This window comes from Ursus maritimus, unplaced genomic scaffold (genome assembly GCF_017311325.1).
Source record: "Ursus maritimus isolate PB19 unplaced genomic scaffold, ASM1731132v1 scaffold_35, whole genome shotgun sequence".
NCBI classification, from domain to species: domain Eukaryota; kingdom Metazoa; phylum Chordata; class Mammalia; order Carnivora; family Ursidae; genus Ursus; species Ursus maritimus.
In genome coordinates this window covers 24,024,031-24,040,467 of record NW_024426119.1, presented here as the reverse complement: position 1 = coordinate 24,040,467, position 16,437 = coordinate 24,024,031, and the positions used below count along the sequence as shown (strand labels likewise).

General features: G+C 42.2%; 2 protein-coding genes across 8 annotated transcripts in view; one reads left to right on the top strand and one right to left on the bottom strand.

Moving 5' to 3' along the window:
* The window catches only part of GALK2 (galactokinase 2), a 105,181-nt gene extending 101,651 nt beyond the window's left edge, over positions 1 to 3,530 (top strand). For all 3 annotated transcript variants that reach the window (XM_008705944.2, XM_008705943.2, XM_008705945.2), the window contains exon 10: positions 2,606 to 3,530. In XM_008705944.2, the coding sequence (XP_008704166.2) occupies positions 2,606 to 2,813 (208 nt within the window). In that variant the 3' untranslated portion in view covers positions 2,814 to 3,530. The remainder of the gene's footprint in view (positions 1 to 2,605) is intronic.
* FAM227B (family with sequence similarity 227 member B) overlaps positions 2,991 to 16,437 on the bottom strand; it is a 195,494-nt gene continuing 182,047 nt past the window's right edge. For 2 of the 5 annotated variants that reach the window (XM_040620647.1, XM_040620646.1), the window contains exon 12: positions 3,763 to 6,291. In XM_040620647.1, the coding sequence (XP_040476581.1) occupies positions 6,086 to 6,291 (206 nt within the window). In that variant the 3' untranslated portion in view covers positions 3,763 to 6,085. Of the gene's footprint in view, positions 3,308 to 3,762; positions 6,292 to 10,394; positions 10,471 to 16,437 lie in introns of those variants that run through there. The other 3 variants (XM_008705942.2, XM_040620648.1, XM_040620649.1) reach the window with 3 other exon arrangements.

Here is a 16,437-nt window from a genome sequence, read left to right as displayed (position 1 = left end):
TGTACATCATGGTTATAAGAAGGCAGAGGCTGCTTGTGTTGTTTTGACTAACCCTTCCGCGTTATTTCCCGTCACCACAAAGAAGTGCTTCTCTGATGTGCAATACCTCAAGGATCTGTATTTTTATTTTTTTATTTTTATTTTATTTTATTTTTTTTAAGATTTTATTTATTTATTTGACAGAGAGACAGCCAGCGAGAGAGGGAACACAAGCAGGGGGAGTGGGAGAGGAAGAAGCAGGCTCATAGCGGAGGAGCCTGATGTGGGGCTCGATCCCAGAACGCCGGGATCACGCCCTGAGCCGAAGGCAGACGCTTAACCGCTGTGCCACCCAGGCGCCCCAAGAATCTGTATTTTTAATGTCTTACTGTTCTCATGGGAAAAACATGGCTCACCAACTTTTCTTTCTTAATATAAAGCTTGTACTGGTCTCCTAACTTTTGACTTTCTCCCTGAATTTCTATGGCATATGCCAAAGAGCATAGTAAGGACCAGTTTGGAACACTGCAGACAGGACCTTTCTGCCTTTGTCAATGTATAGAGCTGGGCAGGCTGCTGACCACCTACTGGGGCAGCCCCCTGATTTGTGACCACAAGTGCCACTGACTCAGGGGCAGAAGGCTATTTATAACAGCCTTTATCATTCTCTGTTTGGGACATTTGAGCCCGGATGATTTCAGATCATGTGGCTCATGCAGCCTTGTGCATTTTCTTCTGCAGCAGGCAGGGTGGTGACAGAGCACCTCTGGAGACTCAAAAGTGAATATATTTACCTCGAAAGACTTCTAGCTTCTGCTTTCTGGAAACTGGCAGGATCCTGAGGAAAATAAGCCCTTTGGCACAATTCCTATGGGTTTTGTAGCCAGTTAGAAACAACGCTTAGTTTGCTTTAGGTTCAGTTCTGAAACCACAGCTTTCAGAAACTGTTCAAATGAGAAAGTGTAAGAAAATACCCCTGGAAGTCCACTGAAGACCATAAAGGACCTGGTGGGTTTGAGTCCAACACAATGGCAGAGCTTGGATCTTAGAGAATCACATAGGAGGGCACCCTGTTGTTCTCTAGACCATGCCCCGGTTGGCTCTGATGCCCCGATTTTAGGGTCTTCCAGAGATGCCTTGGCCACACCTCCTTTTTTCCAGCATCTTCCACAGGAAAGACAGTCTGATGTGACTGCTTGTCACAACTTATTTTTTAACTTTTTCTTTCAAATCACTAAGTTGCAAAGTGACCCTTTGCCAGCCTGAGAAATCAGAATTATCCTAGAATCTCCTAGAATCCCACAGTCAGATAAACTTTTCAGCCTGGAAGATAGGAGTCTGGGCTTAGTTGAGTTACTGGGCTATAAGCTGAATGTCTGAGGGACAGCAGGAGATGAGTAGTCTTTATTATTTGCAAGCATCTTGTTTTCTTCCTTAAACATCTATTTTCATTTGAAAAATATATTTTGATGAATAAAACAGACGATGAAAAGGAATCAATTGAGAAAATCATTGAGGGGAAAATGAATTACTGATGTGCCATAAATCTGATGTCCTAGAGGAGGGTTAATATTCTATTGATATTTTCCAGGAAGTAAAGTAGCTCATTTAGATGGAAAAAAGGGGACAAAATTGTGCTAAACTAATTATGGAGTTTTTAATCTGCTATGAATTTGGAGTAAATTTTATTAGGAAGAATTGGAAGTACATGTTAACGTTTATTATCAGAATAAATTACAGCTTTTAAAGATGAGGGACCCTTGTGCTTTGCGTAGGGCCTCTCATTTTGGTACAAATCTTAGGTTTGAAACTGTGCCTTGTTGATGGTGACTAAAATGACCTCTTTTTGTGTGCTGGTTGAAATAGGGGTTTCCATCCCGATCACACAATTTGGCTAATGGTAAATTCTGAGTCCAGTGGTTGGACCAGCTCGCAAAGGTGCAGGGAAGATGCGTATGGACCTGTAGAGGCCACCGTCCTTTTTGTGGAAAGATCTGCATGACTTCCCATTAGAGATTAAACAGATAAACTGATCTAGAGTTAGTAACATGCTCTTTGTGGATAAATTTATTCAGCACAAATCGAGGCTATCTGTTCTAGGGGACGATTCTTTTATGTGGAAGAGCCAGGCCTTAAGAACACGCCTCAAACAGCCACTGGCGGAAGCCCTCACCTGCAGGAGCCTTGCACTTCCGAGTTTGATGGGACCTCATTTGGAGCATAGTGTTGATCCTGTCGATCATGTCTGTTGCCTGTTTGCTTTTTACTCCTTCTTCTTGATCACCTGTAAGCCTGCTGTATACAGGTGCTAAATTGGTGACTTTATGGAATCAGGACTATGTGGGGGGTTATTGCCAGCTCTCACCAAACAGTCCTGCTAACTTTCCCTGCTTAGAGCCACCATCATGGCCCAGTTTTAGATACAATTAAGTTTCAAATCACCTTCTGAAATATCTAATGTCCTAAAATGTTTGGCCACACTAAACTACCCTCTCCCTACCCAACAAAGAAACCCACACATTCGCTTCTTAGAACGTGGGTCGGCTGTCTGTTCTCTATAAGCACCAGGCAAACCACTCTCATTTTCATTTACAGGTTCTAATGTGTTTTTTTCTCATTGTTTTAGGAAGTTTGGGGCTCAGGGGTCCCGACTTACTGGAGCAGGATGGGGAGGCTGCACAGTGTCGATAGTACCTGCAGACAAGCTGACCAGCTTCCTAGCACACGTGCATGAAGCCTATTACCAGAGGAGCGGCCGGAACGGAACATTCGAGAAGCAGAGTTTGTTTGCTACCAAACCTGGAGGCGGGGCTTTGGTTTTCCTTGAGGCCTAAACAATGTAAAAAATCTCAGAGAAACTATTTAGGGCATTTAGGAACTGGCAGAACTTCTTATGCCACAGTAAATTAATCCTCTTTCTGTTTTGTATTATGATGAACGGTTGCTATTATCAAGATGTATTTCCAAAGAAACGGTTGAAAGCTCTCTATGCTTCATAATGATTATTTTTCCATTTTAAAATATGTTTCTACCAATAAGAGCCAAAGTTATGCTTGGACAGATCTCTTAAGGATGATTTACTGAGATTTATTGATTTCAAGATTTTTAAAGATGAACGATAAAAGACATTCAATACTGACCCCATGGATTGGAGTTGAATTAAACATACTGCTACAATTAAACGGATACAGTTGCATTGTACGCAGTATTCTTAAACACAGTTCCCTTCTGGCTTCTCTTGACCTTCTTCTTCATAGTCGTAGTCTTCTGTTGATGATGGTGATGAGAGCGATGCCAGAAGCTCTGTCTTGGTTCGGGCTTCAGAGCGCTATTAAAGTAACACATGAGTAAAGATTCGTACATTTTCCTGGATACCTGATGTGAGGTTACACCAATTACCAAGATGAGAAGAATCACTTTTTTTTTTTTAAAGCAAAGATGGATTTAGGCTCATTTACTTTTAAAAACTATGTGATATCACATAAATAATCACTTTCAATTCTTTTGGCCTTGAGCTTTCTGTATCACTTAATAAAGAAACTTAGATAAAAGATGCTTTCCATTTTTATCTCTATTCCATTGAAATAGAGAATTATCTGGATGATAATTCAGATAATTCCATTTGTTCATTGAATTTACTTCCCACTCTATGCTAACTTTTCTCAAATGCTGCTCTGATCCAAAAGGCATGTTTACTGTTCTGGGCGACCCCACCCATGCCCTGCAACTCTCGGTTGGGCGTCTAGCAGGTCTCGTTTGTGGGGGGGGGGGGGGGGACGGGTGTGCAGGCCTGTGGCTAAGAGTAGGTTCTGGGATTGGGTAGGGGTGTTGGAGTCCTGTATATGTTATCCAAAGTAGTCAGAAACTTTTGGCCATGTGGCGATGGTAAGTAAATGGCTTTCTCGCAAGAGGGCCTTCCTGAATTACAGGAAGATTTAGACCAAAAAGCATTTTGCTGATACTATCAGATAACTGAAGCAGGAGCAGTCTTATGGTATGAATTATCCAGAAAATTACAATTCTGTATTATTCTAGGATTGTTTTGCTCGTTATGTACAACTTAAAGACTGGACATATCATTTTGAATCTCAGTTTCAGAGAGGCTAAGGCAAAGCTGGTTCTAGTATTTCTCAAAGGACAGCAGTCCTATAAAGTACTAGGAAAAGAAAGGTAAACACTTGAGAAAGCTTAAGTCAAATTTGTTGAATTTTGAGTTTTATAATACCCGATAATCCAAAATCCGAATTGATTTTAAATAATTCTTTGTTGTTGTTGTTTCTTAAGATTTTAAAAGTTATCCGTTTGAGAGAGAGCGAGAGAGACAGCGAGCACAAGTCAGGGTGGGGGTGGGGAAGTGCAGAAGGAGAGGGAGAAGCAGGCTCCCCACTGAGCGACGAGCCTGACTTCCACTTTGGGCTGAGTCAAAGGCCAGCTCGTAACCGACTGAGCCACCCAGGTACCCCAGATTATATTTATTTGTTTTTAAATACCTTTCCATTTTACGCAGAAGATCTGTGGTTGGTACGTAACTATCCAGTTGGTACCTGGATTACTGTAAAAAAAAAAAAACAACAAAAAACCCCAAACTCCCAAAAACAAAACATGTGGTACTTTCCATTGCTTCGCTATTCTGTTTAAATTTTCCACCATGAGATTCCTTCTTGCAACAGGTGAGTAAAAATTTCCATTGTGCCCTCTGCTTTGGAGGACACAGTTGTTCTAAGCCAGGGATCTACTGTGTATTTGTCTCAATGTCTGGCTTGAAGAAAAGAACTATTTTTCAAACCATCACTGTTATTCTAGAAATTATGAGAGATACCAAAATTTTCTGGAAAGGATGGGGTTAGGACAACTGGAAAAAGCTTCATGAAGAAGATGGAATTTGAGCAGTGCTCTAAAGGATGAGTAGAAGTTGAAAGCTGGGGAGTAGGCACTGCAGATGGGTGAATATATGAGTATGAGCAAACATGGAGTGTTCAGAAGGCCCAGTGGGGGTGAAGAGTTTGCCCTGGGATACAGTGGAGGAGAAGACAGGTAGCTTTTGAAGAGCTCCAGGTCTAGGATTTAGAGGAGGGGTTGCAAACATCTGGTCTGCAGATACATTTAGTTTGGCCCCCAGAGTATTGAAAACTTTGGGGTTCTAATCAGGAATTCTACAGAAGAATCTGGATTACTGATGGCAGGAGATCTGATTCTCCCCTGGCCTCTGCTGCTAGGGGATGGCCGTGAACTAGAGCTGCGGTATAGCTGCTCTGTTTAGACAGGCATGGGCAGTTCAGCGTGCTACAGGTTTCACAACTCGCACTTTCCCTGATACTCAGGCATGTACCATGGACCAGCTGAGGTCCCTTGCCTTTCACCAGCACGCTGGCACAGTGGTTTCTTACACTTCATAAATACTTGAACCCATGTCTCTAGTAGTAGTCGTTAAGGGAGACCAAGAAGAATGGGAGAAAGAATGTTTTAGTGTGGAGGTGAAGAATAGTCCTACTTGTTTAATATTAAATACACTGGTGTTTTACTCCCTTCTCTCACCTTTTGGCTCAGACAGGAATTTGATTAGATTATTTGACCTCTGTTTTTGACATTACACCAGCAGCCAATGAGGATCATTCTAGATGACATGCTACAAATAAAAAGCTCTCTCCTGTTCCTGACCTCAGATTGCCCAACCCCCAGATTTATTGCACCTTTTTCTCTACATGTTCTTGCCTGCTGGAAGGGAAGAAGAACCTTCAGATTTAACAGAACTGCCCAGAAGTTAAGGAGGAGCGTAAGAGGAGGGGACAGAGAAAACTGGAAAGATGGAGCAGGCTCCTTTCTTCTTTTCCTCTCTCTCACTTGAGTCCTGTTTAGAACCTTCCAGTTTCTGCAGGGACCACTCATCTAACATGGTCACTAGAATCCAATATTTGTTGAATTATTAACAGAAAATAAAATATGACTTCACACAGATAATTTTCTATTAGTTTGAAATTTTGACCGCATTTAGAGGTTTTCAGTTGCATAAACTGCCCGTGGTCGGAAGCCAGGGATGAAGATAAGTGGGCATGAGGTTGTCACTAGTATGAGAACCAGAGATTATCTTAAATGAGCATGTGGATGACTAAATGAGAATAGTGTATTCTACCTTGCCTCTGTAACTTGGATGTGAAACCATATATTGCTTATTAAATATTGTCCAGTCCATATAAGAGAAGCTACATAGAGCATTCTCATTTATCTTCAAAAAGGAAACATACCAGTTTATGGAGAAACTTCTCAAAGTCATTCTTAACTTCGTAAGGTTTTTTGGTAGCCTTTGCCTGGAGTCTAATAAAAAAATAATAATAAAAAAAAATCAGTAGCCAAACCAATTGTTTTTATACTGACACCAACTAAGAGCTAACATTTATACAAAATTTAATATGCTGGCCATTTGCCAGCATTTTACAGATAGTCATTCAGTTACCCGTACAACAATCTTATCAAGTAGGTACTGCTATTATCCAGTGTTATAAATGAGGAAAAAGGCTCAGGAAGGTTAACTAACCTGCCCACAGTCACAGAGCTAGCAAGTAATCTAGGATGTGAACCCAAGCAGTGTGACTCAAGCCTTCAGTTCAACCACTGGAGTGAAGCAGTCTCTTCAGTGAGGTGGTTTGCACAATTTTTGCTGAACTGATTTCACTTGTCTGGCTCTGGCGCAGACTTTAAGGAGTGTCCACGGGACAGAAGAGTACAAGGGACCAGCAGGGGAAAGATCTAGGGGGAAAGAGACAAGTCTGGAAGCTCATGGAGGCAGGAATCCAGGAACCTATCTGATTTTTGTCATCAAGTACTCATTCAAGAAATATTACGAAGGAGTTGGATAGCTGAATTCAGGAGGCAGCAGAAACCTTTCCAGAGATCTGTGGATGAGGGAAGAGGCAGTGTTAGGCTAAGGCTAGGATCAGTAAGAACTGGGGACGAGGGAGAAACATTAGCAAGAGAAACAAAAATGAAAAAAGGATATATGGCTGTTCATTTCGCTGGCAATTTTCAAGTGAGACATTTTAAAATTATTTTTCCTCCATGGAATTTGTAGGAAGTAAACATTTCTGAAAATTCCAAATATACTTTGCTAAAGCATGAGGTTTAGATTAGCCCCCTGCAAGGCGGCCTCTTGGTATCTTTAGAATTTAGTGTTGGGCACCCGTGGGGGCACAAGAGGGCTAGCTCTTCAGGGCTCCCCGCATTAGTGCTCTGCCACTGACAGATGGTCTCGCTCATTCTCTGCTTTATTTCTGCCCATTTTCTCACCTCCACTGGCTTTTCTCCTCACTTACGATTACCTTCTGGGTCTCTCCTGCTTTTCCCAAATCTGGCTCTCATAGTTTGGGTCTCTTTCTTATGGTCCTATTTAAACACACTCCAAAATAGCCCTCATGCCCTTTCTCAGTAACACCCTCTTAGAATCTCCTTGAGATGCGAGTCATATTCAGACCCTGGTTCATTTCACTTTGTTAAAATCAAACCATCTTCCTGCTCACCCTTTTAATTTACAGTGCCTCTTTTTTTTTAAATAACAGTTTTATTGACATGTATCTCATACCATAAAATTCACCGTTTTAAGGTGTTCAATTCAGTGGTTTTTCAGTACATTCACAGTTTTGCAACCACCACTGCTACTTAACCCTCATTGTTCTGCTTATCTTTCCTTTCCTCTCCCAGAGCATCTCTTTTCTGAAGATTACAGACAGAAATGTGCATGCCGTGCCTATAGATTTAACAGGCACTTGAGATTTATATATGTACGAGTATTTTCCCTTTATTTTCTCCAACAATGTCCAATTGCATAAACATATTTGAGGGCTTCTTGCACATTGCTCTTACTGTCCTACATTCTTCTGTTATATCCTCAGATATATGATATGAGAAATCCTGTCCCATATAGATTTAATTTTGGGGAACTTATAAAATCCACCTGGAATCAGATTTTTTTTTTTTTGAGAGACTGAGAGTGCAGGGGATGGGGGGCAGAGAGGGGCAGAGGGAGGGGGAGAGAGAGAATCCCAAGCAGGCTCCATGCCCAGCACGGGGCCCAATGTGGGGCTTAATCTCAAGACCCTGAGATCATGACCTGAGCCAAAAAGCAAGAGTCAGACACTTAATGGACTGAGCCACCCAGGCGCCCCGGAATCAGATCTTATAATTAGGTTATTGTGAAGGGGAAATTTGGGTGATAAGCTATTTGGTAAAAAGTGAGATAAGATTCTAAAGTAATGGATTTTCTCATGTGACTGGGAAACTAGCTTTTTAATTTTTATTTTATTTATTTTTTAAGATTTTATTTTTAAGTAATCTCTACAACCAACATGGGATTTGAACTCACAACCCCCAAGATCAAGAGTTGCATGTTCCACTGAGCCAACCAGGAGCCCAGAAACTACCTTTTTTTTTTTTCCTTCAAACTGAAGTATCGCATACGTATCATGTTACATTAGTTTCAGGTGTACAACATAGCAATTTGACAATTCTATAGGAAACTAGCTTTTTAAGTTCCAAAATAGTAATTAGAAGATGGCGCAGAGCTGTGGTCCTGCAAGGCACTCGTCTGAAGGGCTGTGCTCATTTGACACATTCTAGTGCATGTGGGTATGCTAGAAGTAGCTTAGTCCCAATACTTTATAGTTTTCCTTTTTACACTCCAATTTGTAAAATAAACAAATTAAATGTGCCCCAAAAAATGTTTGTGTGTGTAGGGGCAGAAGGGGAACAAAGAACTAGCCCAAGGGAGACCAGCTAAATAGGTTGTTTTTCTAGTACGTCTTCCCTAGGGCAGGGCATGGTTATGGGTTTATTTTTAAAAAGGCCTTGAGCTTAAGTCCTATAGCTGGAGGAGTAAAGGAGATGATGATGTTTAGCAATTAATTAAATTAGCAGAGTCGTTGGTTCTGTGGACAAAGAAGGTCAAAGAGTTATTTCAGAGGGACTGTTAAGTAGAAAATCTCTTTGCAGATATCTGAGTTCATGTACGTTTACATAATAAGCCCATTGTAGTTTTATGTAACACATTTGTTCAATTAAAATGTTTTACAGGTTTTTTTAATAGATTTTTAAATTTATTTTTATTTTTTTAGATTTTATTTGCCAGAGAGAGAGAGAGCACAAGAAGGGGGAGTGGGAGAGGGAGAAGCAGGCTCCCCACTGAGCAGGGAGCCCAATGTGGGGCTCAATCCTAGGACCCCCAAGATCATGACCTGAGCCGAAGGCCGACTGAGCCACCCAGGTGCCCCTAGATCATTAATTTATTTGAGAGAAAGAGAGAATGAGTGGGAGGGAGCGGGAGAGAGAATCTGAAGCGGAAGCTCAGAGCCCCACACGGGATTCGATCCCACGATTGCGAGATCATGACCTGAGCCAAAACCAAGAGTTGGACGCTTAACTGACTGAGTCACCCAGGTGCCCCTCAATTAAAATGTTTTTAATCACTACGAAGTTGAATAAGGAACAAACCTATCAAGCTCCTTGTTAATTCTTTCCTGCCGCTGTCTTAGGAGTTTTATTTCTTCATTAATTCTGTGCTTTTCTCTATAAAATCAAAATTTCGAGTTACATTTTAGAATAAAGCAGGATTTCTAATTGGGAAAGAATAAATTAACAGTTTACTGACTTCCCCACATCAGTAAAAGTCCTTTACAAACTAAATCTTCAGCAACCCCCCCCATGCACTACTTGGTGTGAGGAATCCCCCCAGAACATCCCCTCCTATAAATGTATACCAAAGACATCACCCATGACACCTGAGTATGCTTTGGACTCTGCCTTGCTGCTTCCGCAGGGGCCCTCTCACAAAGTGTCCGTACCCATTCTTCCCACCGGGCACAGGAAATCTAAGGGCTGTGTGTGCACGTGCATGTGTGGTGGGGGTTGGGGGGTTGGAAGGAGGTGGGAGGGGAACAGGGACCCTTGGAAAGCAGAGGCTCAAACCTTTGCCCTGCCTGTTGGATAAGACCCACCTGGCTGCTCTCCCATTTACCTCTCTCTGATGTATTTGATTGTGCTTTCCTCAATACGCCCCTACTGCCACCAGGGAACTCATGCAGCAAACAACCCTTGCTGTTCTTCTAGGGCTCATCTTTGTAAATAAACTGTACTCTAGTGTCTAGTCCCTGGAGCTCTCCTCTGGGCTCTCCATGCTGGGGTGCATCCCCCCAACCACAGCGCAGCAAAGCTTTCTTCCTTCCTTCAATCCCTGACGCTTGCCATGGCTCCACGGCTCCCACATACATCCTTGACACTCACCGGAAAAGAATCTCCGAGTCTGTTAGACACTCAGAAGTGACTCTCCTCATTGGTAAAATAAGGAGCTAGTGTAGACGATTTCTGTGATTACTTCCAGCTCGAAAAGAGTTTGTGATTTTCTATTTAACAATAGTATGGCATCAACTTACATCCGAAATTCCTTTTGGTTCCTTGCGAATTGTCTTTTTGCCTCTTTTATAATATCACGGTAAGTCGGAGCAGGTGGTGTGATTGGCTTATGGTCAAGGAAAGATTTTTAATTAGGAACATTTGGGAGAGGAGGACAGTACCCACACAGGGGGACTGAGAGGGCCGTCTGGCCTGGGCTTCCCAGTCATGAAGGGTCTCAATTGTGGACATGAATATTACATCCAAATTACACTGAGAGGACTGAAAGAAGACAGTACCCATTGGACCACGTTAAACTGGTGTCCCATTAACTGGACTACCCCACCCACAGTGCACTAGGACTTAATAGTTTCATAAAGTCTGTAGTTACCTTTTTTGTGGTGTTGTGTGTGTGTGTGTGTGTAAGTGCTTTATGTGTACGTGTGTGTGTACATTAAAAGCAGCAGTTTGTTAACTGTAAATATTTAAACTGTACCAAAATTTCTGTAACCCTGTTTAGGCATTTCTTCATTTCTACATATGCTGAGAACCTCAAGGTCTCTTGACTTCTGAAAGGCTCTGGAGGTGACTAGCAGTATATGCCGGTTGCCTTAGGCCGGTGGCCTCTTCTAACTGCAGGGAAGAAAGATGATATGTAGGTGTCAGTGTGCTGTGAATGAGCCTGGAGCTCTTGTCCCATCTGGTTCTGGTACAGCCTGTGGTTGCGCTCCTAACCCTGGTCTTACACCCACATTCGTGTCTGACGAAGCAGACACTTCCCTTCTGAGACAGCAAGTGGCAAATGACTCCAGGAGGCAGCCGTCAGCTTGTGTTAAAAAGAAGACCTGACCCTCACTGGTAGACTAGGAGCTCTTACACCTCTGCAATCATGAGATGAGACTGTCTTGGTGCGGCCCCACTTCCCCTCCTGAAGCACACTTCAGTATTACCTCTGTCCTTCTCTGAATGCAAATTTAGGGTCCATTTCAAGGCTGTCCTCGATGCTCATTTTAATCTTATTTATTTGGCATAAGAAAGAAGCAGCCCAGTGGATTTGGTCCCTGGAGCGGGACTACATAGGTACTTAACTTTATGACCTGAACTTCCTGAGTATGCCCACTGAGGTAACCAGAACGAAAAACATGAACGGCTCCGGAACAAAGATGCTTCCAATGAGCTTGAATACAATTTATGTCTTTCCTATGGAGCTCTAAACCATTCAGGAATTATCTTCGATCACGTATAACTTGAACATCAAGGACTTAGAACCAAGGAAAAGAACACCTGATTTTCTGTGCCCTCCAGACCACTTTCTCAGCAATGCCAGAAGAGACAGGCTCTCTGCACTGGTCACAGAACCTGTTTGAGCAGGCTTTTAACACGCATCACTGACTGTGGAGGGAAGCCGTGTTGACAACAGAACACACTCCATCCTACCAACCATGGAGTTTGAGAGGATCTGGGTGACTATATTACTCTAAAATGAATCAAAATTCTCTGAAATAAATTTTAGAGAAGCTTATTTATTGATACAATCCAAATTTCTTTTTCCCCTTAATCATATCTGGGTTTTAGAATAAGGTTTTCCTTAAAGAAAGAGATGAGCCTGACTTCACTGTTTAATGTCACAATGGCATATGGTTCCTGAATTTACGATTTAAAAGTTGATTTGTACTGTGTAGGTGAAAATCAAATCAGTGCTTTGATAGCATCTGGCACCTCTAGGAGAGAGACCAGTAGTGACAACTGCATGTGTTCAGGATGAATAATCATTATTAACTTTAAGGACCCATTCAAGATACAGCCTTCTTCAGGGCAGCATGAAGCAAAATTGGGAAGTCAACAGAGTGTGTGTCTTCATGTCCTTTACTCGTCTTCTCTCTTGGTGCTTTTCTTTCAGGACTCTCTTAGCTCTTTCTCTCTTCTTGGCTGGCGCTCCGAGGCCATTTCCCAAAGATTATAGAAGGAATGCCATCCTGGAGACTGAGCTTGGGTTCTGGCACTGTGCTCAGCACTCCCCATCTAGTACTATGGTAGCCTCCTCCCTCCTTTTCCTTGTCCGTAAGGTGTGGGGTTTAGTTAGACGGTTATGTGGCTCCTGTCCTATTCTGATTTTCTATGAACTAGAATATGAGCCTATTTAAGTTCAGAAGTTCAGACTCATCAGTAAGGTAATGGCAAAACGCTTAGAGAGTGTGGGGTGGAATTTGAGATTTTGCAAAGGAATGAAGGAGAGTTGGTTTACTAATATGGGGGCTGGATGAGAGATAGGGAGGAGGAGAGATCAAATGTGGCTAGGATAATGGCGGAGTCATTTTACAGAGATGGGGAAGTCTGTCAATTCGAAGGATGTACTACAGAGGATGAGAAGGTATTTTAATAATGGCCACGTTCAATTATAAACTCTCATTAAATGCAGACAGCGATCGGTGGGAGCAGATATGAAAACAGGGACTCTCTTCAGAGGTGATGGTTGAAACAACGAGAATGAATGAGACTCTGAGGGAGAATGCAGACAGAAAAGAAAGAACCCGAAGACAAGATTTTAGGGATTAGTAGTAGAAGGAGAGCAGGAGCCAGGAACTGGTATAACACAGTGTCACATTCCAAAGGAGGAGCTATTTAAGAAGAAGGGTCAAGTAAGCCATAAAGGTCAATCTGAAAACCAATAAAGGGCCACCTAATGGGGTGATACCATTACTCATTCAACAATTACTTTCTGAGCACCTGCTATGTGCCGGGCACTCGTCTGGACCCTGGAGACTGAGCAGGTTTCCACTCTCATATGGCTCATATTCGAGAGCCTCCAGAAGCCATTCACCGCAGAGAAGTCAAGGATTTATACTCAGATAAATCCCCTGCTTAAAGGGGGACATAAGAAGCAAAGAAACTGATTCTTTTAAATACTGTGAGGGCAGTAAAGTCGTGTATGAGAAGAGAGTGGCTGGGAATGTGTATGGGGGGCACATTAGCCCGAGAAGGCCTGAATATCAGGGAGAAATGGGAACTGGCTATCACATTTGAGTAGGAGGAAGGGCAATGGAGCTGGAGCAGAGTGAGCGTGGGCAGAGTGGTAGGAGATGAAATCAGAGAGCTAGGTGGGGCTGGAGCTTCTAAGGGGCTTTTGTAGTCCATGGCGACATGGTGTGGAAGAAGCTGCTGGAAGCCTTTAAGTGAGGGACTTACTTGAATTATGTCTTGACTATGTGACAAATGGCTTGTGGAAAGTGGAGAAAAGGGCCGTTCTTTGGAGGCTCTTCCATAGCTGAGGCGAGAGGGGTCCCGCTGCTTGGACTAGGGTCGTAACAGTGGAAACGGAGAGAGGTGGACAGTTTCAAGATATGTTTTAAAGGCAGAGCTGCTAGAACTCAGGGATATTTTAAAATAGGTATCCTAAAGATGTAATAGACACTGGAATTTCTAACAAAACAATTTTGGGCACCAAACCTGGCAGTAGGGGTGACAGTTTGAGGCAGGGAGTCCTGCCCGGTGGCCAGCCCTCAAATTATCTCAGGTCTAATCAATGCCTGTGCAGAAGGCTGACAGTGCACTTCTAACAGTTGAACACCCGGGCCCAGGACAGTGCTGTACCAGCATATCCACGTTAGCCTGCTTCTTGATTAGTATATCACACACTGTGGTTAACTAAGAGACCTCAACGATACTGTATTTGAGGCACTGGTGAGGGGGTAGGGCAATAATTGGAAATGGAGTGGAGGAAAAAGAAATTAACATTTGTTGGATATCAGTGTAGGCCATACACTGTGACGGGATCTTTAGAGTATCTCCGGAATTCTGCGTGAGACTCTTGTGACTCATGTCTCTGTTTCTGTGGAAATAGTTCTACCCCACACAGTCCTGTTTGTTGCCTGGCAGAGGACATCCCAAGAGTACTCCTCCTCGTCAGAGCCTCATTTTGCACTGGAATTCTGTTTTTAGTGTGCTTCTTGTTCTTTTTTTTATTTTTTGAGATTTATTTATTTGAGAGAGAGAGTGCGAGCATGCGCTCACACATGGGTGGGGGGAGGGGCAGAGGGCGAGAATTCCAAGCAGACTCCCCGCTGAGCACGGAGCCTGATGTGGGGCTCAGTCTCACCACCCTGAGATCATGACCTGAGCTGACATCAAGAGTCGGACGCTGAACCAACTGAGCCACCCAGGCGCCCCAAGTTTTAAGTGTGCTTCTGAGGGCAGTGTGGCTTATTCTGGGAGACACATCCCATAGCAACGTAGGTTATATCCAAACAGTAGCTGTGATGGAACAGCCAATGTATCAAATGGAATTTCCTGTTTTCAGCCGATTGTTCTGGCAACCAACCTATGGTCAGAAACACAGCACTGTCTTCAGGAATTACAGACATCCATGAGTTCTGATCACACTGTACAAGTTACCTTGTCTTCAGGGATCTTCTAACTGACATTACTGGAATTAAGTGTCCACATGAACTACAGTTTTCTCTTGATATAAATCAAGTCTGAATGGTAAAATTCTAAAATAAAACTTCATTAAGCTGGATCTAAGTTACTTTCAAACTTTCGCTTTGAGATTTCATTCCGTGTAAGTAACACTTTTGACTATTCAGTAAATGACAACTTTAGGGACAGATCAGTCCTCAAATCTAAAAGGGAAGTGGTGAAAGCCTCACTTTAAATATTTAAAGCAGAGAAAAATGAAACCTCACAAAATCTACTCATTTTGACAAATATTTCAGCAAGATTTAAAAAATGTTACTGTGGTAATAATTTCTTAATATACGTAAAAGTCTAAATCATTGTGCTATACACCTGAAACTTACACAATGCCATATGTCAATTATATCTAATAAAAGTAAAAAGATATTACTGTACAAAGATTATTATAGCAGCATTAATGTAAGCAAAAGAAAAAAATTCTTTCGTAATTCTACTTTCCAGAAAATAAAACTATTTTCATTTTTCTATGTGCCTTTCCATCTATCATATAAAAATATATATTTTATGTTATTTGTTATAATGGCATGGTTACTTTCTTTACCCAACTATCATAATTTTCCCATGCATCCAGGGTTTATAGTCACTATTTTAATGTTTGCAAAAGATTTCAGAGTGTTTGTACCAGAGGGCTCTACTGCCCTGATGCAAAAATTTCATTGGGTTTTCTTATATGAAATAATCAATTTCTCCCTCTTCCCCAATTGTGTTTTCCAGGGTGACATCCCCCTCCGGCCCTTCCCACGTTCAAGTCTAGCAAGGGAGGCCTATTGTCTCTCCAAATTCAAATCCCTCTGAGTTCTGGGAAAAGATAGCCTGGTTCTTGCTTGGCTTTGGACTGGTGTGATGCTCACGGCCAAAAAAAAAAAAAAAAGAGGTTGTGGTCCTGTTTGTTACATAAGTAAGAAGCTGCAATTTCAGTTATGCCAGATTTCCACCTTTACCCCTTTGCCTGTCACAGACTGTGATGAAATCCAGCAGCTTTAGAGGAGAAGGCTTTGCCATCTTCCTGAAACAAAGAACACCTGAAGAGATCAGGCTACTTTTAACATCTGTCTTGCTCTCCTCACTACATCTAGTGACTGAAACTCTAAGATCTTCTCCGGAGTAAAAATCACAGAAAGTTGAATAGCATTCTTCTTCTAAAATGATTAGCACAACTAACTACATGCTTCCCCTAAAGCGTCCACGGTCTTGAGCCGCTGCAATTTAATTTGCATGCAGCTATTTCCTGGTAACATATAATTTCTCTCTCAGAGTGCCTTCTAGAATTGCAAAGATTTTATCCTTCTACAAAGTTACACTGTGCTCTTGAGTATGGTTCTCACGATGAAGGATTTATGAGTGAGATGGTGCTTGTCACTCTGAACTAAGTGGATGTTCTCCCTTGAACATTCATTACATACTACTGGTATTAAGACAAAGAACTATGTTTCATTTCTTATAAATTAGTAATTTTGAACATATGTCATTATTAAAATGAACCGGGTAACATTCTCTATAAAGTCGTTCTCATTGCCCACAAAAGGGGGTCACAGTGGTATATTTGTGTTATGTGATGAGATCTGGGCTGTATGATGTTGCTGCTAAGATCTCAGCATCTTCTTGCACTGC